Source organism: Hemibagrus wyckioides, linkage group LG08, assembly GCF_019097595.1.
Source record: "Hemibagrus wyckioides isolate EC202008001 linkage group LG08, SWU_Hwy_1.0, whole genome shotgun sequence".
Lineage (NCBI taxonomy): Eukaryota > Metazoa > Chordata > Actinopteri > Siluriformes > Bagridae > Hemibagrus > Hemibagrus wyckioides.
This window is the reverse complement of record NC_080717.1, coordinates 4,574,796-4,597,710: the sequence shown is the minus strand read 5'-3', so window position 1 is coordinate 4,597,710 and position 22,915 is coordinate 4,574,796. Positions and strand designations below refer to the sequence as shown.

The 22,915-nt window shown below is 42.5% G+C and overlaps 2 protein-coding genes across 5 annotated transcripts; one reads left to right on the top strand and one right to left on the bottom strand.

Moving 5' to 3' along the window:
* The first annotated feature begins 372 nt into the window (after positions 1–372).
* Positions 373–13,473, top strand: elf2a (E74-like factor 2a (ets domain transcription factor)). Of its 3 annotated transcripts, XM_058396733.1 has the most exons (9): positions 373–874; positions 4,264–4,394; positions 5,238–5,436; positions 8,740–8,832; positions 9,231–9,341; positions 9,729–9,809; positions 10,934–11,126; positions 11,221–11,499; positions 12,233–13,473. In XM_058396733.1, exons 2-9 carry the CDS (start codon positions 4,320–4,322, stop codon positions 12,666–12,668), a joined length of 1,467 nt encoding a protein of 488 aa, XP_058252716.1. In that variant the 5' UTR covers positions 373–874; positions 4,264–4,319; the 3' UTR covers positions 12,669–13,473. The 3 variants fall into 3 exon arrangements, with proteins under 3 accessions (XP_058252716.1, XP_058252717.1, XP_058252718.1); XM_058396734.1 differs by lacking the exons at positions 373–874; positions 4,264–4,394; positions 5,238–5,436 and adding an exon at positions 7,224–7,380; XM_058396735.1 differs by lacking the exons at positions 373–874; positions 4,264–4,394; positions 5,238–5,436 and adding an exon at positions 7,514–7,638.
* A 923-nt stretch (positions 13,474–14,396) lies between these two features.
* On the bottom strand, positions 14,397–20,980 carry nocta (nocturnin a). Of its 2 annotated transcripts, none has more exons than XM_058396736.1 (3): positions 20,415–20,980; positions 15,741–16,025; positions 14,397–15,588 (listed from the first exon to the last, which is right to left on the bottom strand). In XM_058396736.1, the coding sequence occupies exons 1-3, from the start codon at positions 20,602–20,604 to the stop codon at positions 14,744–14,746; spliced, it is 1,320 nt and encodes a 439-aa protein (XP_058252719.1). In that variant the 5' UTR covers positions 20,605–20,980; the 3' UTR covers positions 14,397–14,743. The 2 variants fall into 2 exon arrangements, with proteins under 2 accessions (XP_058252719.1, XP_058252720.1); XM_058396737.1 differs by having other exon boundaries at positions 15,741–16,001; positions 20,415–20,977.
* Between the last annotated feature and the right edge of the window lie 1,935 nt (positions 20,981–22,915).

Genomic DNA, 22,915 nt, shown 5'->3' with positions numbered 1-22,915 from the left:
ATCATCAAATTGAACTCGTTGCTTTACGAATCAAAAACTAATTTGGGTTCGGTTGTATCGTCAAATATCGAATCGTTGCCTTGGTGAATCAAAAATGAATCATATCGTAGCAGATTCATTTGTATTGTTAAATCGTCTTGCTGTATGAGTTTAAATCGTATCGTTTTTGATGAGATTCAGTGGTATCGCCATATATTACATTGTTTCATAACATATAGCGGTAGATTCGGCGGTCTTTATCAAATATTGAAGTGTTGAGATTCAGTATCGTCAAAAATGATATCGTCGGTTTACCGAATCGTATCGTATCGTGACGAGGTCTGAGGTGTACACTTCCACTCGCTGCGTAATCACTGCAGGGTCATTTCGTTTCACTTTGAGGATCGCTTCAGGATTATTCTTATTACTAATTTATACCAGTTGTACAAATTGATCCCGAAAGTCGTCATGTGCATCTGAGATGACGTCATGCTCCCGGGTCCCGGTGACGCCACGCGCGGTGTTTGTCAGCGGCGCTGCGGCTCAGTCTGAGGGAGCTCTTCACTTCTCCTCGATATTCACTTCACTCGGCTGCTGCGCAAGAACCGGAGATAAACAAACAAACAGACAGACAGACAAACAAGCACGGCACCACACCCTGCTGAAAGTGTAATGGATTTCTAAAGAGTTCGGCTCCTTTTGTTTTCCCTTTTCGTTGTTCGTCCTAAATTCGGGACGAGTGTAAACTTTCAGCTAGTGGAGCGGCTAGTTAGTTTATTTACGTAGAGCTACGTCGCTGTTTTGCTAATAGCTTGGCGGTTAGCTTGACATTTCTGTCGAAGCCAGCGAATTTTTTCCAACTGGAACAACTTGGGGATAAAGCATTAAAAAAGAGGTGAGAACTTGAGAAGTGTGTGTGTGTGTGAGAGAGAGAGAGAGAGTGTGTGTGTGAGACGAAAACAAGTCGTTTTATTGTTAAAGAGCTGCATGTTTTCTCTGAAGCCGCTGAACTGACAGCAGTGTATTAAGTTGTAGCTTAGCTTAGCGCGAGCCCGCTGGCCTGCTAATGCTCTTTCATGCTAGCTGTTCGGTTCGGTTCGGTTTCGCGCACCGTTACCTCCTCGTGAACTCGTTATAAATACATTTTCCACACGCATACATTTGCATGCATTTCTGATAAATGTATTTTGTTTTACAAGCTAGCCAGCGCGTTTGTACCGTTTCACCGCGCTACACGGGACAGCTAGCTAGGATGTTTGCTTGCTAGCTACTTCATAGAGCTGTCACGAGATTCAGCAAAACTTCTGCACGAGCTCGGAATCCTGCACATTTTTTTCTGCACAAAATTAAAAACCCAATAAAAATAATATAACATAACAATAATGTTTAAAAACCAACCAACAACAACAAAAATAATAATAAGACGAAAGTGGTCCATAGCCTTGCACAGAGATTGTGTAAACACTGTCTAAGGGATTGTTATAATAAATAGCAAACTTTTTTATTATTTAAAAATATTTTTTAATATTATAAAGCTCTTTTCATGCACAAAAGCAGAGTATAAAAATTAAACTATTATACTAGTGCCAAAAAGCAAACAAACAAAGAAATTACTTTTAGTTAAATCCCAGAATTAAAAAATGGGCATAATTTGTGAATATAAACTGATTTATATGTAAATAATTCATCTGAGCATTTACATTAGAAATGTATTATTTGTGAAAATTCTGTAAATTCTCCAAAAGGTCCGGATTTTATGAACATGTGCGAATTTATGTATAAGTATTTAGATATAAACCTCAACCTAATGAATTAAAAAATCATATAATTTGCATTTTCATATCTGGAATATATGGTCTAATTATTCTTAATTTTCTTATTTATGTTACACGTACAGCATTCAGCAGACGCTTTTCTCCTCATGCTAATTCACTAAGTCATGATTTTTTATATTATTGACGTTAATTTACGTATTTTAACAAAGCGAGCCAACACAGACCAATGAATTAAGACAAATCCTTCTTTTGTGACCAAAAAGAAAATAAAGTGGTGGTCTCTCTGAGCTAAATAACCTCCGGAGCTGACGAAGGATTCTCAACTCGCTTATTTATAAATAAATATTCGTCCCGGAATAGACGGGAATCATAAAAATGTCCGCTTTACCCTGATTGTTCATTTCGTGCCCTGAGCTGCCCGTGCACTTGACCTTTTATACAGTTTTGTGGGCGTCGTCATATGCAAGTGAGCTTCATGAGGAACTGCAACATATCATTTACTGAAACTCGCCCGAGGCTTAATGTTTATATATTCATGACAGTGATCTAAATCCACTGATGGACGATGTTCATTCTGACCTGACGTCTGTGCTTTGACCCCTGAATATAATTTAAAATATTCACAGATGCTCTGGCTGTGTTTCCCGAACCCCTGTTTTTCGAGGTGCACTTGATCATCTTCATCATAAATGTGTGTGTAGCTCCTAACCCAAAACTCACTCTAAGTGATCGTGTTTCCAAGACCAGTTTCAGGAAATTGTGGAATCGGGCCAACATTCGATCCAGGACAAAACAAAGATTGCGTAAACAAGCTAGGCAGGAAATGAAGTTGAAATATGTTTCCCCCTTCTGCTCCACCTCTACTCATATTTCTCTGCACGTTCTTTTTATCCTTTTCACTTCCTCATCAGACTATCTGATGCAGATCTCGGAGAGTGATATATGTACACACACACTCGAAGAGTTCAGTCACCCGATCCTCATCGTTTGTTCCTCTCTGTGTGGTTTAATTGTGCTTATTTATATCTGGATGTAATTTCTCCCTGTGAAGTGACTGGGAGATTTTTCTTGCTACGTTTAACATTGAAAGATTCAGAGTTTAGGCTGAAAACACAGAGTGCAGCCTGTGTGACTGGAGCGAGGGGAAATGGATCTCTTCCTCTTTTTTTTTTCCTGCATATTGTATTCACGCTGCTCTGTGAGCGACACACACGTACATTTATAATCCAGAGGGAAATGATCCCTTCATGATTGGATTATTACCAAAAAAAAAAAGGAGTTTACTAAAAAGTACTCCATTGATACATCACAGCTCCAAGCTTCCTGGTTTGTGTAGGCTTCTTCCTGGCTCTCCGGTTTCCTCTGACCTCCCAGTAGGTGGATTTTAGTGACTAGAGTATGTGCTTTCATACTTTTTTAATCCAAAGTCTGAATCAGAGCGAAATTTATACTTTTGATTTCTTTCGGTTTGTTTTCTCACGGCACAGAACGATTACAATGAACGATGAAGCAAAAAGTGGAAAAACAACACTGAGGCTGATCAAGCATCCAAAAAAAGGATTTGAGTGACTTTGACGAAGGGCCAAATTGTGATGGCTAGACCACTGGATCAGAGCATCTCCAAAACTGCAGCTCTTGTGGGGTGTTCCCAGTCTGCAGTGGTCAGTATCTATTAAAAGTGGTCCAAGGAAGGAACAGTGGTGACCGGCGACAGGATCATGGACGGTCAAGGCTCATTGATGCACGTGGGGAGTGAAGGCTGGCCCGTGTGATCCGATCCAACAGACCAGCTGCTCAAATTGCTGAAGAAGTTAATGCTGGTTCTGATAGAAAGGTGTCAGAATACACAGTGCAGGACGGGTCAGGGCTGTTTTAACAGCAAAAAGGGGACCAACACAATATTAGGCAGGTGGTCATAATGTTATGCCTGGACACTTTTTAACTCCCCCCTGTTGCTGGAGAAAGATAAACATGTCTGGACTTCTGTCCTCGAACGTGCCGAATGCGCTCAGGACCGCGCCTGGACCTTGCTCTTATGAACACAATCTGGGGGGGAAAATTTCCATGTTTGTATCTAGCTAACTAGGTTACAGTATGGTTGCTATAGCAACCTTGTTAATGCGCAGTAAAACACGAGGCCTGAGAAACAGGGGATTATTCGCAACGATGACTTTAAACGTCCCGTGTCCAACAGGGCCCGATGCGTTTTCTGTTTAATAGATGAGTCACAGCTCTGCCCCGCCTAGCTCTGGCTTTCTCTCCCCGTTTCTCACACACACACACACACACACACAGCCACACAAACTAAACACCACAGTGTTTTGGCTCTCAAGAGTTCCCATTTTATGTCAACATTAATCATGAGTCACGCTGTGGAGTTCATGTTCGAATACAAAATATTCAGATTAAATGAGAAGAGTTAATGTAATGAATTTACTAGACTGGTTTTCCAAAAATAATTTGCTGAAACTGAATAACCTGCGTTTTAACAAATCTTACATCCTGTTAGGTTTGCTGGATAAGTGGAGTGGACCTACAGGACTGTGTGGCACAGAGGAATGAGTCATGACCTCTGTGGTGGTCATAGATGGTGGAGGGAACGTTTTGGAGTACGTCACCGGGGATGAGGAGGCACAGCAGGTACAGAAAATGTTCACACCTATCAAAGAAGCTTATATGCTGGATTCATATAAGCTCTATACGCTGTATCTCAACTTATGACTTCGGATCAGATTAGTTTCAGAAGGATGTCTGTAAAATATTTATCTACACATCTGCTCAGTGAGAAAACTCTTACATCTGGACGGCAATAAAATGAGTTTCTAGTGAGATGGATTTTCTACGAGTCCATTCACAAGACGTTTTTTGCTCTCTTGAGTGAAATCAGAATTCAGCTAGTCATATTAAAGAGAAAGTGCAGTGTCATTAATCCTATGCTGGAAAACTTTCTTTTCTGGTGGTTAAAAAGCTGTGACAATGGAGACTTCTGCTTACAGAAATCATTTGTTTAGGCTTAGATTATATGCAGTGTTCAGAGAATTAGCTGTTAATGCTTCAGCTTCATACCAAGACATTTTGGACAATTTCATGCTCCCAACTTTGTGGGAACAGTTTGGGGATGACCCCTTCCTGTTCCAACATGACCGCACACCAGTGTACAAAGCAAGGTCCATAAAGACATATATGGAGTCGGCCCGCCCTTTGCAGCTATAACAGCTTCAACTTTTCTGGGAAGGCTTTCCACAAGGTTTAGGAGTCTGTTTATGGGAATGTTGGACGAGAAGGCATGGCTCGCAGTGTCCGCTCTAATTCATCCCAAATCAGGTTGAGGTCAGGACTCAAAACTCAAAATTTGCCAATATTCTGTATACTATCTGCTAGAATAAGGTCAGAATTTAGTATGTACACCTACTGTTGCTGATTAAATCAGTCAGAGAATTGTGACCTCAGTTCTTCTGTGTCTGTGTTTTTGCGTGTCTTTAGGAAGTGTGTTGTGATGACACGGTGATCCAGGAGGACGAAGCGGAGTGTCCTGCGGTGATCGTGGAGCAGGTGAACAGTGCAGACGTGGAGCAGTGCTACGCCGCTCAGGTGCTCGTCTGTGATGACGAGAACACCTACCTGATGCAGGATGTGGTGGAGGAGCAGGTGGTGGAGACGGAGGTGCATGACGCCGGCATAGGTGAGTGGTTTTGGATACGCATCACGAGGCGTGATAAAGTAGATCTGCTGATTCAGCTTGAATTTCAAACATTCACTTCAGTTCCAGATTTAAATTGCTGTTCTATAAAATGTGTAATATAATATCAACTGAGAATTTAGTATCAGGTGACATGATGGCAAATTAAAATGATAGGCAAATTCAGAAATTTGCATCCGCATTCAAATGATTTAAAAACTTCATAAGACAATGAATCGATATCTAAATCTGCTACGATGTGATCGATGATGACTTGGAAAAGGACTATTTTAAGTATCAGAGTTGGTGCATTAGTTTAAAAACAGGAACATAATAGCATGCCCAACCGAGGTGGGAGGGGCTTATTCTCTCTCACCTGTCAATCACTGTTACATTAGCCAGTCAGAACGCTCTGATAGCACTTTCCTCTGAGTGTGTTCGTGATCATACATACATCACAGTTCGTGATGTATGATGGTCCAGATTGGGTGGGAATTGGTCAGGACTATATTATTGAGAATATCAGAGAGGGAAAGTTAGGATTTATTGTAATGCTTCTTTTTTTGATATCCAAATTATGATTGTCGTTTAGATTAATTTGAATAGTTAATTAAATAGTTAATAATTATCCAAATTGTTCGATCTTTACACCCCTTAATCTATCTATAATATAGAGATAAATGGAGATAAATTACACATTTAAGCGATGTTGATCTATTATTATGCATAGAACTTTATTTACTTATTTGATGTTGATCTATGATCGATGCGGCTTGTCTATCTATCTATACATACTATACTGGCAAAAGTTGGGGATGACCCCTTTTTGTTCCAACATGACTGCACACCAGTGCCCAAAGCAAGGTCCATAAAGACATGGATGAGTGAGTTTGATGTGGAGGAACTTGACTGGCCTGCACAAAGTCCTGACCAAATACCAAAACTGGGACGTCTGCCTTTACATGCACATGAATGTAATATGGAGTTGTCCCACCCTTTGCAGCTATAACACCTCCATCTCTTCTGGGATCCACAAGGTTTAGGAGTGTATTTATGGGGAATTTTTGACCACTCCTCTAGAAGCGCATTTGTGAGGTCAGGCACTGATGTTGGACGAGAAGGTCTGGCTCACAGTCTCCGCTCTAATTCATCCCAAAGGTGTTCTATCAGGTTGAGGTCAGGACTCTGTGAAGTTCCTCCACACCAAACTCACTCATCCATGACTTTATGGACCTTGCTTTGGGCACTGGTGTGCAGTCATGTTGGAACAGGAAGGGGTCATCCCCAAACTGTTCCCACAAAGTGGAAGCATAAAATTGTCCAAAATGTCTTGGTATGAAGCTGAAGCGTTAAGAGTTCCTTTCACTGGAACTAAGGGGCCGAGCCCAACCCCTGAAAAACAACACCTGAATTCAGTGATTTGGAGGGGTGTCCCAAAACTTTTGGCAATACAGTGTATTTAATGACATTTTATTCTGGTTATAATGTATCGATGGCTAAAGCGAGACCTCTGCTGGTGCTTTCACAGACATTCAGAGAAACTTGGTGTTACTTCCTCTGTAATGTGAGATGGGCAAGTCAAATGCGCGCGCTTGTAAATGAACATACAGAAAGTTCGTTTTTAAAAAAAAAAAAAATACGATTTTTTATAATTAATATGTTGTTGTTTCTGTTTAAAATGTTCATTTAAAAAAAAAAAAAAGTCTCGTATAAAAGATGAGCAAGGCTCATGTAATATAGTCCCGCACCGGAAGTATCGCGTCGCGCCTGTAGCCTTTCCACTAGGTCGGCGGAAGGATACCGTGATGCGCGGCGTAAAATGGTGCCGTGGTGCGGAAAGTAGTGCACGCTCGCGTTCCGCCGCGCTACTCGCAGACAGTGGGGGGAATATGGCGGCTCAAATTCACGAGGAACCCGAAAACCAGCTGGACTTACTTCTCAAAGCGGGTAAAGGGTTCACGATTCAAGCGATCTCCGGTTGTTACACGGCGTTGTTATTGCACGAGTTTGTCAGCTCGTGCCTCTGCATGCTTGCTTGCTTGCGCGCGCGCGGATGTGTCCCTTTCGGAAGCGCAGGATGCAACGGTGCTTGCTTTTTTTTTTCTTAAATCCGGAAGTGCATCTGCGTAAAGAAAAGAAAAGCTGACCTGCTCGTGTCTCAGACTGGACTATAGCAGCGCGTGCGTGTGTAGATTGCTTATAGCAGTGAGTGTAATGTTGTCGAGGTGTGTGTGTGTGTGTGTGTGTGTGTGTGTGTGGTATTCTCCTCCTGTAACGGGACAGATGTGTGAGTTGTGGGAAAGCAGGAAGTTCAGATGGATGTTGTGTTTTCCTTTTGTTTTTTATCCTCTCTCGAGTTCTCTGACTTATTATTAATGTAAATATTATAACACTGTGCTTTTATTCGTGTTCACTCTATTTGATCGCTTTATTAAGCTTTTTTGTGAACATAACGATCTCGGATCAATAATACAGCGTTTTATTTCCATGTTAGTTCGACGTGAAATGAACTCTATAACAGTAATAATAATAGTTGTTTATTATATGAAGGAGTAGTTTAGATTATTCCTCGTTTTTTGATGTTGATGGCGGAAGTGTTTTGGACTCAGTGGGCGTGTTTTCCTCATGACTGACGCACATTTTTTAAAAAGTTTCCCGCGCAACCAATCGGAAAGCCAGAATGCAAATGTTGTGCCGTCATGCAGCCAATCAGGGTGAGGGGCGGGCCCTGGCGCACTCTGACGTCAGCTCGTGTCCGGGGAGAGAGAGAGTGAGAGTTTGTAAACACGGAAGTTTTGTCTTTTGTTTATCTCCAGCGGAAGTCAGAGCTCCTTACAGCTTTCAGTTCATCACCAGATCACCTTTGGGTCAGCTTTTTTTGGGGCAGGAAATGGAACATTGTTGTTTTCATGCTGTGAAAATAGTTCAAGTTGGTGTTTTGTGTCACACACACTCACATTATGTAACTCTCCCACACATCATTCATACTTATCTCATTTCTTTTACATTTTATTCTGTCTAAATATTACTAATATTAAAAAGTATGTGGATTGTACACAAGTTAAAATTTGTTAATGCCAATAATAATAATAATAATAATAATAACAGTTTTTATTGTTATTTTAATCTTGCCTGGATAAAACATATTTTGACCATATTTAGAAAACCGAGGCAGGCATTTTTACATTTTTCTTTAATACGAACAAGTCACTTCATATGTGAGGAGAGTTGTCCTGTATGTGGATGAAACGAGGAAAATAATCGGATATGATCAGAGGTTCACGTCGTCTTCCTTTCTTTTTCCAGTGGAGGTATCGGTTCACGACAAAACCATCGAGGCAGCTGAGGCTCTGCTGCATATGGACTCTCCAGCCAGCCTTCATGGTGACCACAGCCCAGGTACACACACATACAACAGAATGTAAAAGTGCTGGAGTTAACCCCAGAGCAGAGAGATCTCCAGGAATGAAATGGCCACTGGGTCTGTTCTCAGGATCTTAACGTTAATGATTAGATTTTCTGTAATGGTTTTACATGACATAGGTGCAATGAACCTCGAAAAATGGATATTAGATCAGATTTGTTTTATGCATGTAATGTTTAACTGTGAATAACGTTCTGTAGTATTCTGTATATACACAAATCTCTAGGTTTATTTTGCTGTTTATTCTTCTGTTAATCTCATTGGACATTTATGATATTTACATACACATATAAAACCAATTAAGTTAAATTATTTAAACCTTTATTGGAGCTGTTTCAGTTTTTCTCTGTGTCTTATTTGTGTGCATGTGTAGAGGAGTTCCTGTCCGAGATGGAAGTGGAAGTGAGCACTGAGGACATGGGACAAGTTGTGGAAGATTGTAACAGCACGATGCAGCAGGCAGATCTGCAGAAAAAGAAAAGAGGTAGCACGCAAATTTAGAAAAAAATATTTAAATTATTTATTACGAATGTTCTTTTAGCCTCCTGGTGGTCCAGCGGCAGGATCTTGCGCTTTTGATGCCGTGACCCGGGTTCAGTTCCCAAGCAGGACACTAACCCAGCCACTGAAGAGTTTAATCTCAGTGCCGGTCCCAAGCCCAGATAAAATAGGAAGGCTGCGTCAGGAAGGGCATCCGGTGTAAAACCTGTGTCAAATTGAAACATGCGGTCGAAATGATCCGCTGTGGCAGCCCCAAACAAGGAGCAGCTGAAAGAAAAACAACATATGAGTCTTGTTTCTCTCACTCACCCGTGAGCACAATGTACAGCATTATATCTTTCTAACATTAAACAGTGGTGTCTTTGCACAGGACGGAAATCCAAACTGCCGCGGGCTTGCTGTGACGGCTCCCTGGATCTTATTTATAAGCGGAAGTCGAGAGAGAGCAAGGGTAAGCGAGTGCCTGACTTTTTATACGTAACACATACATTAGAAGAGTATTTTCACACTAGCAAGCGACATGCTGCGTACGCACTAGCTTCATACAAGATGTTCTAAAAATAATGTGGTTTATTGCCAGAAGACTGACTTGTCTTATTAGTCTTGGGATCAGACTGTATTCATACTGTCACAAATGTCATTAAAGACACCATCAGTAGCATTTGATTTTATTTAAAGCACCATTTTGTTAGTTGTTCAGGTCTCCTCTGTTGTTAAAGCACTATTTTTTTTATTGGACTGCTTTTGGTATTGTTGAGATGCACTGTATTGCCAAAAAATTTGGGACACCCCTCCAAATCATTGAACTCGGGTTGGGCTCGGCCCCTTAGTTCCAGTGAAAGGAACTCTTAATGTTTCATACCAAGACATTTTGGACAATTTCATGCTCCCAACTTTGTGGGAACAGTTTGGGGATGACCCCTTCCTCTTCCAACATGACTGCACACCAGTGCACAAAGCAAGGTCCATAAAGACATGGATGAGTGAGTTTGGTGTGGAGGAACTTGACTGGCCTGCACAGAGTCCTGACCTCAACCTGATGAAACATTTTTGGGATGAATTAGAGCGGACACTGTGAGCCAGACCTTCTCGTCCAACATCATCAACATTCTGTCAGTATTTTATTCTTGTAAATCTTTAATACACGGAAAAGAATAAACATGTACATGGGAAGTGCAGGTAGGAAGTAAAGCTATAAATCGGCAATGGAAGAAATGTCACTCCACATGTAAAATAGTATCAGTCTGAGGTGGTCAGTCACTTGGGTTTGTCGCTAGATCACGTCATGTCTAATTTGTATAGAATAAAAAGAAATCTCGTGTTAAAGTTTACTCTCTGCAGCTCCTCATCATGCATGTGCATAGGAACTGTGAAGGTAGAGTTAGGATAAACTTCAGATAAAAGATTTGAACATCCTGCTTGCATTGTCCACAAGGCGGCGCTGTTATCACTGACTATCACGTCTGTGCACGTGTTCAGGAGTGCAGTAACATAACCTGATGGTGTTTGTTGTGATGAGTGTGTGTGTGGTTTATTTATCTATTCTTATGTTTGTGTGTGATCTGTGGTTTACAGGCACCACCACGTACCTATGGGAGTTTCTACTGGATCTCCTTCAGGATAAAGAAACCTGTCCTAAATACATCAAATGGACGGAGAAGGAGAAGGGCATCTTCAAGCTGGTAGACTCTAAAGCTGTATCCAAGCTGTGGGGCAAGCATAAGAACAAACCGGACATGAACTACGAGACTATGGGAAGAGCGCTCAGGTACGAGGACAGAAATGCTCCAGAATGTTCTTCAGAGGGACTCCGAAGTGTTTTGTTGCTAATGAAGTGTGTGTGTGTGTGAATGTGTGTTTAGGTATTACTACCAGCGAGGAATTCTGTCCAAGGTGGAAGGCCAGAGACTGGTGTACCAGTTCAAGGAGATGCCCAAAGACATTGTGTTTATCGATGACGATATGGAGGACGGAATGGACAAGAGCAAAGCGCAGAGTCCCACAGCGGTCGACACTCCCAGGCGGAGGAAGGAGAGGTTTTCTCCTGTTTCATCCACAGCACCCATCATCAGCATCGCCTCAGGACCTGAAGGACTCGTATCTGTGCACCAGACTCCGGTCACCACGACAACTGGACCCAGGTAACACTGGACCGTCGCGAAACACTAACATTTCAGATAAACTTTTAATCTTTCACGCTTTCTTAGCTTGTCTACCTCTTTTTGCCTCTTCCTTTATTTCTCTCTCTGTCTTCCACCTGGGATCTCTCTCTCATCTTTCTCTTTTCCACCAGGATCGATCTCTCTCTCTCTCTCTCTCTCTCTCTCTCTTTTCCACCCGGGATCTCTCTCTCACCTCTCTTTTCCACCTGGGATATCTCTCTCTCTCTCTTTCTTCCACCTGGGATGTTTCTCTCATCTTTCTCTCTTTCACCCGGGATCTCTCTCTCATCTCTCTTTTTCTTCCGTTGACCTGGGATGTCTCTCTCTCTCTCTCTTCCACCCAGGATCTTTGTCTTATCTCTCTTTTCCACCTGGGATGTCTCGCTCATCTTTCTCTCTTCCACCTGGGATCTCTCCCTCCCTCTTCTGTCCCTTCTCTCTGTCTCTCTCACTTCAATTGCATTTATTTTCTCTTCTGTTTTCTCTCCAATTCTCTCTTTCTTTCTTTTCTACTGTTCTCTTTTTCTAACTGCTTTTTTTTCCTCTGTTCCTTTTTTCCTTGTCTGTCTCTCTGATCGTCTCTCACTCTCTCTCTCTCTCTCTCTCTCTCTCTCTCTCTCTCTCAACCCTAACCCTTTTTTCCATTTCTTATTGCCCCCAACCCTCTCTCATTAACACTCACACTCCATATATCTCTTTCTCCCTCTCACAGGACTGTGAGGCTAGCCATGCAGGTGCCGGTTGTCATGACAACACCCCAGGGTCAAAAGGTCTCCACGGTGACCCTCAACTCCCCCACGAGCTCCTCTCCGGTCCTTACGGCAGGAAGCGTACTGGGTGGGGGGAACAGCGCGGGTAAAATGGTGCTGGTGCCCACACAGGGGCAGAACGGCGAGCGGATCACCCTGCAGCTCATCACGCTTCCCACCACCACCCCAACCAAAGCGGGCACGCCCATCACGCTGCGCACCCTCGCACCGCTCACAGGAACCCAGGTGCTGCAGCTCGCCGTGCCTTCCTCCGCCAACACGCCCACCACCTTCACAGTGCCGGCGGAGGCAGCTATGAGCCCGCAGGACGTCAAGATCATCAAGTTGGAGCATCTGGAGAGAAGCGTACGCGCAGACCAGGCCACCATGCAAAGCTGAGACACTGTTCACTCAAATCAAGCAACTGCAGCTTTTTGTGTCGATCAAGATACGAACCGATTGCTTTTATTACAGCAGCTGTGCTCACAGAGAAATAGCACTACAGCTAATCCACCCCTTCACGTTCACGTCCCAACACTATCATCGGCTTCTGAAACCAGTCACGAGTCTGCTTAGAAACCGAGCAGCCGAGACAATGCTGGAGACGGACCGCCGAGGTTACGGCACTGAGCCTTAACCGGTGCTGAAGACGGAGACTCTCTGGACAAAACACAGCGAGGGGGAAAGAAACGTTTCCTACCAGCATCAACGGGCGTGAAAAGGATGCTGTACATAAACTGACTATACACATAGCGAACAAAATGTAAAGCAGCTTTAGATTTTTTTGTTTGTTTGTTTTTCTTTTTGTTCTGTTCAACTCCCCCGCAGTGTAAATATGAAATATAAACTTTTTGATATTTTGTATCAGGCAGTGTTTTTTTTGTTTTGTTTTGTTTTTTTACTATCTAAAAATGCATCTTTAAACTTTGTAGACCTTAATCATTTCACTTTCTATATATATATATTTTTCTTCTTTTTTTGTTGCATTTATATCCATCATACCTGTTAAACACATTTCTTTTGTCTCATTTACAATTGTGTACAAAAAAGGGAGCGAAAATTACGTGTGTGTGTGTGTGAGACTGTCTCTTTGGACTGAACTTTATTGAATGTTCAATATTTGAAGCATATATTTTGTTGTACTCTTATCCAAGCTTGTATCCAAGTAGATTTAAATATACAGGACATAATTATGCAAAACAAACTGGCTTGCTCTTTTTGGTGTTTTGTTTATTCTTTATCTCTGCAGTAACAAATCAAAGTTCAGTTTAGTCAATGAATCGTTTTGACTGAAACTATTAGAGCTAAGCTGAGAGAGAAATTGTTTGCTCTTGTTGTACAGCCAATGGTGTAAAGCCTGGACCATCTACTATAACCTTTCTTCCACCTCTTATATTTTCAGAGTTTATTACTCCTGCATGTATGCTAGGAAATCATCCAAGTTGATAGACAGGAACAGAACTGCATACCGGTCAGCTTTAGCCCTTTGGTACATCTGGAGACCTAAAGCTGGAAGCCAGAGGGTTTAATGTTCTACCATTTGGTCACTCGAGGTCACCCAGCTCAGATTTCTTTATTTATCTTGACTATATTTAACTCCGCAAGTAAACCCAAAGAACCAACAGACACTTGAACATTTTAAGATTAGGAAAAGAATCAATTATATATAAATGAATGTGTGAAGATGGAAGTAGAAACCTACAGTAACACTACGACACATGATGTCATTATAATTAGCCATTTAAATCTCGTCATATCGTGTAACTTACTGTGTTTTTCATTTGGAAGGAAGCCGAGTGCCTCTGGAGCAACTCGGGGTTATCTCTGATCGATATTGTGTACCAGGGACAGTGTGCAGAAGATCAGCTGCATTGATCGCATTAAAAGGTAACGTTCTTCCAAAATAATAAGATATGGATAATTATGGAAGTAGTAGAAAGGCATGATTGACCAATCAGATTCAAGAATTCACCAGCGTGGTGTTATAAATAACTTTAGTGCTGGCTCGAGTGTTAATTCCGTCACTGGGTTCAGAACATTATGATACTGATGCCATTCGAATGCTGCAATAAATATTTTACTTGCAGTAAAATGGACAGCAAGCGAGTTAGTAAAAAGCCAGCAACGTTTAATAAATTAAATAATCGTTTTATTAAGATAAGTCGTTTAAAGAGTAATAATACATGTGCGTAAAAAACATTACATTCTTTTTTTGTTTTAACCAGGATAAATTATTGGCATACTATTAACTGTCGACCATCATCTGGAACATCTGTCCTGAGATCGTTTCCACAGGATAATAAATATGTAATATTGCACAGAACAGCAACGAAATTATGATGAATCGGTTTATTTTAATCAGCTAGGAGAGTGTTTATTTGTGGAACTCCAGCGAGTTGAGGTACTTGTTGAACTTCTTGCATCAGTAGGTCAGGAAAAGATTTAGGAATGTTCAAAGCAACGTTTTCAGGGAGTCACATGAGCCTGTGGGGTTCCTGGATGAAGCTGAAGTCACAGACAAGTGAGAGATGATCGGATGGATAGTGGTACGAAGGTAGGCGGTCCGGACCGATTTGCTCTTCACTGGGCATGCTCAGAACGGCGTCCACGCTGAAGCCGTGGCGCGAGTACCACACGTAGTCGAGCGTCGATTGGCTCTCTCCGCTCGGACGGATTTTCCAGGTGGTGTAGGACGGTTCGGAGGAGCCGTCGGCGCTCAGAGTCCTGTAGGCGCTATCGAGGCCGAGCGGAGAGTTCAGAAAGCGGCGGTACACTTCTTCGCTCGGCTCAGCGTTAAAATCTCCGCACACGAACAAAGGAACGGCTTCCTCCTGCTGCATGCTCAAGATACCCTTCAGCTGCTGGAGAAGATTGGCACCCTGGGCTCCACGGAAGGTTTCCCAGCCGCTCCTCGCTTTCAGGTGCGTCACGGCGACGCAGAAGACACGTCCCGTGACCTGGCATTGTAGCGTCGCCACGACGGCGACCTGGTTGGTCTTGAGCGCCACGGCTGACAGACGCAGATGCTGGACGTCCAGCAAACGGAAGCGCTCGCGACTGAAGAACAGGGCGCAGCCGTCTGGGCCGTTATTGCCGCACACGTCCAGGCACGGAGAGCACGGCTTGGGGCAGAAGCTGCTCTGGTAGCCCAGGCTGGACATCACAGGCTGGAAGGTGTCGTAATAGTGGTCCACTTCCTGGAGACACACGATGTCTGGTCTGTAGGTAAGGATCTCTTCCAGGATCAGGTACTTCCTCTCAGCCCAGTTTAAAGCCTCCATTGGGCAGCGCACGAAACCGTCCTTGCCTTCTCCCAGAGCTGCAGGTGGAACACAAATCAGATGCAACTTAAATCTCTACATATAAATTTTATTCTCTTTATTTGTCTACTGAGGCTGAAAGAAATAATCCTGCAAAAGCTTAAATTTTTAGAACGTGATCTAGATTTGATCATTAGCGGTAACTCTCTACCTTGTGCCAGAATGTTCCACTGCATGACTCGGATCTGCGGGTTGTGTTTGGCGCTGGCCCTGGTCCTGACGAAGTCCCGATGGGGCCGGGGTGGGCGTGTCCGCAGAACCTCCTCACACTCGCGCAGTAGCGTCTCAGGGTCCACCTGCTCCGACTCACACTCCTCAGTGTGTGTTTGCGTGGGCTCCAGTGGTGCGCGGCTCAGAGACTGAGCCAGAGAACTGAAGAACCGGACACTACTGCTGCTGCCCATCTGACCCACTGCAATACACACACACACACACACTAAACACAAAAATCCGCAGAGTTCATTTAATTCTGTTAAGTGAGAGAAGCAAAGAAATAAATAGTTCAGTCAGAGACACTCAAGTCCTCACCCTGCATCTCAGGACGCATGTCTACGAGTGTGTGTCTGAAAGTGTGTGTGTGAGAGAGAGAGAGAGAGAGAGAGGGGGAGATAAGAAATAGAAAAGGCTCTTAGAAATGACCTCGTGACTCCGAGACTGTCTATAAGCTATAAGCGAGAAATGCGATTATCGGAGTATGAATCGTCCACACGAGATTAAGTGTGTGTGTGTGTGTTCTTTTACCCAGAACTACCCAACACACTCCCCTGCATCCCATAGGCTCATCTATCCCCAGCAAACAGTTACAAAGCACTAACACTGGAGACTCCTTCGTCCTAACAGCAACATTTACACACATTAACACTAAAACACATTAAAACTATAGATGGTTGCTATAGAAATGCTAATATTACTATAATTAATTTAAACCTGGAATTAAACCAATGCCTTCTGACCAGTCATGTGATACTGTATGGTGTGGGGTTGTTATATAATGTGTGTGTGTGTGTGTGTGTTTACAAAGAAAAGGCTAATCACAGTAATGTTTCACAACATTCTGAGAACCAACAAGTTAACCTTTGCACTTAGAGGATTCTTAGGTGATATTTCACTCGCTTTCTATTGAGCTGTTTTTGAAAAACACACACACACACACACTTTCCCTTTCCACCTGCTGTATTCCTGAGAATGTTTTTGTTGAAAAAACAAGCACTAAGATCTAGGCCAGTTCTGCTGAGCTTCAGTGTCCAGTCAATACAGTGTGTGTGTATCCACTGTGTGTGAGTGAGGGTGCACACTGTGTGTATATCTACTGTGTACGAGTATGTCCACTGTATGTTCAGTGTGTGTCCATTGTGTGTGTCTGTTCACTGTTTGTGTAAATGTCCACTGTAGGTTGTGTGTGTCCACTGTGTGTGTGTCCACTGAGTGAGTGTGCACACTGTGTCTATGTATGTCCACTGTGTGCGAAGATGAGCATGCACATTGTGTGTGCGCGCACGTGTGTATGCATGTCCTCTGTGTTTTTGTCCCCACTATGCGTGTGTGAACGTCCCGTCTGTGTGCATGTGCATGCGTGAATGTCCTCTCTCTCTCTGTGTGTGTGTGTGTGTGTGTGTGTGTGTATAGGTAAATCCACTGCACACAATGGTCCTTTAAAAATCATGAGATGGCTATAGCAAGACAATTGGCTCAACTAGATGTTTACATATGGAAACGCACACACGCGAGAACTGTCCTAACATCCTAACGTCATCCATGAGGAGGAAAAAGTGCCTCAGTGGTGTGGAATGGAATTTGGTGGAAGCCGATAAGAATGAATAATTAGCATTTAGAACTGAAGAAATGATTCCTGTAGCATTCACACACACCTCTGAGTTTCAGGTGTAACTAATAACACCCATTTCCTCTCACTGCATTTCTCTGACTGTAGAGTTAGACTGACTTCCTGCTTAAGACCAGGCTCTAAATCCAGTAACTCGGGTCAGGTCTGTGCTGCGTGATCAGACGTCTCGGGTATCTGGATCAGGACCGGATTCGGGGCTCGCGATATGATATATGATTCAAGATTCAAGAAGCTTTATTGTCATTTCAACCACATATAGCTGGCGCAGTACATAGTGAAATGAAAGAACGTTTCTCCAGGACCTGGTGCTACATAAACATACAACAACAAGTTCAGCACAAAACAACAAACACCACCACAGAGCTAGGATAACACACTGTAGCAGGCCAGGGATATAATCTAAGGTTAATAATAAACAGAATAAAATGGGACACATTTGGAAGGAGTCTCCAGTGTCTCCAGCACTTCAGCATTCAGTATACCAGGTGGGAAAAATTTCAGTTTTGATGATCAACATGTAGAAAAGTTGTTGTTTAGGAAATGAGGTAAACCTGAGGTTAGGATTTAGAAATCATTATCTAAGCAGACAATGCAGCAACTTTGTGGTTCCTCTGCAACATGACATGCTATGTTTCTGTCAGAGAGAGAGAAAGAGGAAGATGCAAGGGAGGGAATGACTGTTCATAGCTACTAGTAAGTGTTTTTATCTTGGTGGTGTGAACCAAGATGTTTAAGAAGCAGGATGTTATCTGAACAGCTGATTGTTGACGATTCACACTTGGCCACTGTGACCTAACAACATCTCCAGGTCTGCCTACTTCACACCCCTTCACACCCTTAACCAGAGCGACTTACATTTTTATCTCTCTTTTTTCTTTATACAGCTAAGCAATTAAGGGTTAAGGGCCTTGCTCAGGGGCCCAGCAGTGGCAGCTTGTTGGACCTGGAAGATGAACTCACAACCTTCCAAGTCAGTAGCCCTAACCATGAGAAGGTCTGGCTCGCAGTCTCCGCTCTAATTCATCCCAAAGGTGTTCTATCAGGTTGAGGTCAGGACTCTGTGAAGTTCCTCCACACCAAACTCACTCATCCATGCCTTTATGGACCTTGCTTTGGTCACTGGTGTGCAGTCATGTTGGAACAGGAAGAGGTCATCCCCAAACTGTTCCCACAAAGTTGGGAGCATAAAATTGTCCAAAATGTCTTGGTATGAAGCTGAAGCATTAAGAGTTTCACTGGAACTAAGGCGCCGAGATCAACCCCTGAATTCAATGTATTTGGAGGGGTGTCCCAAAACTTTTGGCAATATAGTTTGTTTACAAACTTTCACTGATGTTTGTTTACTGATAAAGCCCAGTGTACACTCACAGGCCCGACGTCCTCAAGGTCATGTTTGTCTTCTTTAATATCAACACACAGACCCATGTGCTCTGTGGTCACAATAACATGGTGAGGTTTTAACACACAATGCAGAAGGAGAGGATGACGTCCAGTTATGACTGGACAGATAAAGCATGACAAATTCATCCCAGTTCTGTTTGCTTGTAAAGCTTAGTACAGCTAATCTGGTCATTATGGGAAGTTGGTGATCTACATACTTATTTAAGAAACCAGGTGTCTGTTACAGTCCTCAGAGTTCAGTGTAACTAATAGAGCAAAGGTTAAAGGGTTCAGGTTCACACTGTATGTTCCACAAAGACTGCCTTCATACTAAACTTGTCTTGGCTGCCAACATACCATGATCAAGTTACATACCAGTGAGGTAAACGGAGAAGTCCATCTGAACACGTGAAGTGTTTAAAAACACACACACGTGCACACACACACACACACACACAGTGCATGTAGTAAAATAAGCTTGGTACCAGTTTCTAGAGAAACATTTATTAAGTCATATTATTACTATTCTCCACCTCTCGCACTCTCACACACACACTCTCTCTCTATTTCTCTCTCTCGCTCACACACACACACTCTCTCTATTTCTCTCTCTCGCTCACACACACACACACTATTTCTCTCTCTCGCTCACACACACACTATTTCTCTCTCTCGCTCACACACACACTATTTCTCTCTCTCGCTCACACACACACTATTTCTCTCTCTCGCTCACACACACACACTCTCTATTTCTCTCTCTCTCCCTCCCTCTCTCACACACACACTCTCTCTATTTCTCTCTCTCTCCCTCCCTCTCTCACACACACTCTCTCTATTTCTCTCTCTCGCTCACACACACACACACTATTTCTCTCTCTCGCTCACACACACACACTATTTCTCTCTCTCGCTCACACACACACACACACTATTTCTCTCTCTCGCTCACACACACACACTCTATTTCTCTCTCTCTCCCTCCCTCTCTCACACACACACTCTCTTTCTCTTTCTCTCTCTCTCTCTCTCTCGCCACACACACACACACACACACACTCTCCCCCCCCCATCACACACACACTCACACACACATTCATACAGTCAATGCAGTAAAAAAAGCCTAGTACAAGATTCCAGAGAAAGTTTTGAATCGTATTATTTCTATTCTCTCTCTCTCACACACACACACACACGCGCGCGCGCGCGCGCACGGATAAACAGATAGAAAGATAGATAGTTTATATAGACCAAGAAGTAGACAGACAGATATAAGCAGCATTGAGTAAAATATTCATAAAGAAAGCTGCAGTTTTAACTAGTTTACATGAAGGAAATTTCAACAGGTCATGTGACCAGAAAGACTCGAGGAAAAAAACGGAGACGCGTGAACGCGCACCGGCGTTTCCATTACCATAATGAGTCACTTTGGCACAACGTGTTACTGTCTACCACCACCCCATCAATCATCACCACCACCATCACCATCATCACCATCATCACCATCACCACCATATCATCTCAGTATCAGCTTCATATCGAGTTAAATCTCAGTGACTGATCGCCACCTGTTATGGCTGCGCAGTAACACATCACACTCACCCTGTAGTGATGGAGATAAGCGGCTGGTTGTCGGCTGTCTCGGGCCGTTAGTGGACACTCCACAGCGGGTCACACCGGGTAGTGAAAGTGGACAGAGTTTGGTGTGTTTCGGAGCAGATGTTCGTGATGAGAGGCAAAGCGCGGCGAGATCCCTCTGTATGAGCGAAGAGCAGCGCCTTACCGGATACATTATAACTCAGCTATCACACAACACTAAATACCCGTTAACCATATAGCTTAATAACCGCTAATCAACACACCAGTTCTCTACAATCACTAAAACACCGTGTGAAATGAAATACCTAACTTTTAACTCGGTCCTTCACCGAGCACCGGCGCAATAAAAACCGGCACTGAACTCCCCTGTTTCATCATTTCTCTTCAGACACTCCATTCACCCGAGAGGGGAGGCGCGATCGATTGTTTAAAATAAAAACAATTTCAACACCTTTTAAAAGCTGTTTAAATATATACACGACTAAACATAATAACTCTATTTTTTAGCCAATACACAATCTCGTGTCAAAGTTTAAAAGAATAATATGAACATTTTCATGAAATCCCCCCTACGCACAGAGGCACTATGGTTGAGTCCGAAATCCGAGCTGACTCTGCGTGCTTTATGGGTGACGAGGACAGCAGAAGGGGGGGGGCGCGTTATGGATGACGCAAGAGAAATTCCGCTTCCGCTTTATTTTTTTTGTCGGTTGGTTTCACCAGAGGAAATAAATAAATCTAAAATAATAATAATAATAATAATAATAATAATAATAATAATAATAAAGTAAATAAATAAGCGAAAAAGCAAAAAGATAAATAAATGTTAACAGATCTATCTATCTATCTATCTATCTATCTATCTATCTATCTATCTATCTATCTATCTATCTATCTATCTGTCTATCTGTCATGCCACTGATGATTTCTCAACATATTTCTGACATTTTTAAAACCCAAAGTCAGCCACAACTCACTCATCCCTCCCTGCACACTCTGTGGTTAATAATAAAGTCACTAAAAACAGAAAACCAGTGTCTTAGTGCTGATGATATCGACCACAGTCACCATCCCACTGCATGTGCTGGGAAATGTTGTGGGGGAAAAAATAGCATTCTAGAAAAGTTCCACTTCTCTGTCAAACAACTTCAAAGAAATTAAGCCTCTGATTTCAGGAAATGGAAATGGAGCATGGAAATCTGTCAACCCAAACATTACAAGAAGTGCACTGAGAAGGGCGCTTAACTTAACAAAGGTATTGGAACACAGCCGGAGCTCGCCACTGACACCTGTGTATCTGTGGGGTGATGCTGTCTGTGTGTGTGTGTAGTGTATATGTGTAGTGTATGTGTGTATGTGTGTGTAGTGTATATGTGTGTGTAGCGTATGTGTGTGTAGCGTGTGTGTGTGTAGCGTGTGTGTGTGTGTAGTGTATGTGTGTAGTGTATGTGTGTGTAGTGTATATGTGTGTAGTGTATGTGTGTGTAGTATATATGTGTGTAGTGTATATGTGTGTAGTGTGTGTGTGTGTAGTGTATATGTGTAGTGTATGTGTGTGTAGTGCATGGGTGTGTGTAGTGTATATGTGTGTAGTGTATGTGTATGTAGTGTATGTGTGTATGTGTGTGTAGTGTATATGTGTAGTGTATGTGTGTATGTGTGTGTAGTGTATATGTGTAGTGTATGTGTGTATGTGTGTGTAGTGTATATGTGTAGTGTATGTGTATGTAGTGCATGTGTGTAGTGTATATGTGTAGTGTATGTGTATGTAGTGTATGTGTGTGTAGTGTATATGTGTAGTGTATATGTGTGTAGTGTATATGTGTGTAGTGTATGTGTGTATGTGTGTGTAGTGTATATGTGTAGTGTATATGTGTGTAGTGTATGTGTGTATGTGTGTGTAGTGTATATGTGTAGTGTATATGTGTGTAGTGTATATGTGTGTTGTGTATGTGTGTGTAGTGTATATGTGTAGTGTATATGTGTGTAGTGTATGTGTATGTAGTGTATGTGTGTGTAGTGTATATGTGTAGTGTATATGTGTGTAGTGTATATGTGTGTTGTGTATGTGTGTGTAGTGTATATGTGTAGTGTATATGTGTGTAGTGTATGTGTATGTAGTGTATGTGTGTATGTGTGTGTAGTGTATATGTGTAGTGTATATGTGTGTAGTGTATATGTGTGTAGTGTATGTGTGTGTAGTGTATATGTGTAGTGTATATGTGTGTAGTGTATATGTGTGTAGTGTATGTGTGTATGTGTGTGTAGTGTATATGTGTAGTGTATATGTGTGTAGTGTATATGTGTGTAGTGTATGTGTGTATGTGTGTGTAGTGTATATGTGTAGTGTATATGTGTGTAGTGTATGTGTGTATGTGTGTGTAGTGTATATGTGTAGTGTATATGTGTGTAGTGTATATGTGTGTTGTGTATGTGTGTGTAGTGTATATGTGTAGTGTATATGTGTGTAGTGTATGTGTATGTAGTGTATGTGTGTGTAGTGT

Excerpts from the sequence above, each read along its gene's own strand:
- elf2a (XM_058396733.1), top strand. The coding sequence starts at position 4,320 with ATGACCTCTGTGGTGGTCATAGATGGTGGAGGGAACGTTTTGGAGTAC. Across the intron at positions 9,810-10,933 it reads GAAGTCGAGAGAGAGCAAGG|GCACCACCACGTACCTATGG; the intron begins GTAAGCGAGTGC and ends TGTGGTTTACAG. Across the intron at positions 11,500-12,232 it reads ACCACGACAACTGGACCCAG|GACTGTGAGGCTAGCCATGC; the intron begins GTAACACTGGAC and ends TCCCTCTCACAG.
- nocta (XM_058396736.1), bottom strand. The coding sequence starts at position 20,604 with ATGTATCCGGTAAGGCGCTGCTCTTCGCTCATACAGAGGGATCTCGCC. Across the intron at positions 16,026-20,414 it reads CTTATCTCCATCACTACAGG|TGTGTGTGTGTGTGTGTATT; the intron begins GTGAGTGTGATG and ends TTTTGTGTTTAG. Across the intron at positions 15,589-15,740 it reads GTGGAACATTCTGGCACAAG|CTCTGGGAGAAGGCAAGGAC; the intron begins GTAGAGAGTTAC and ends TTCCACCTGCAG.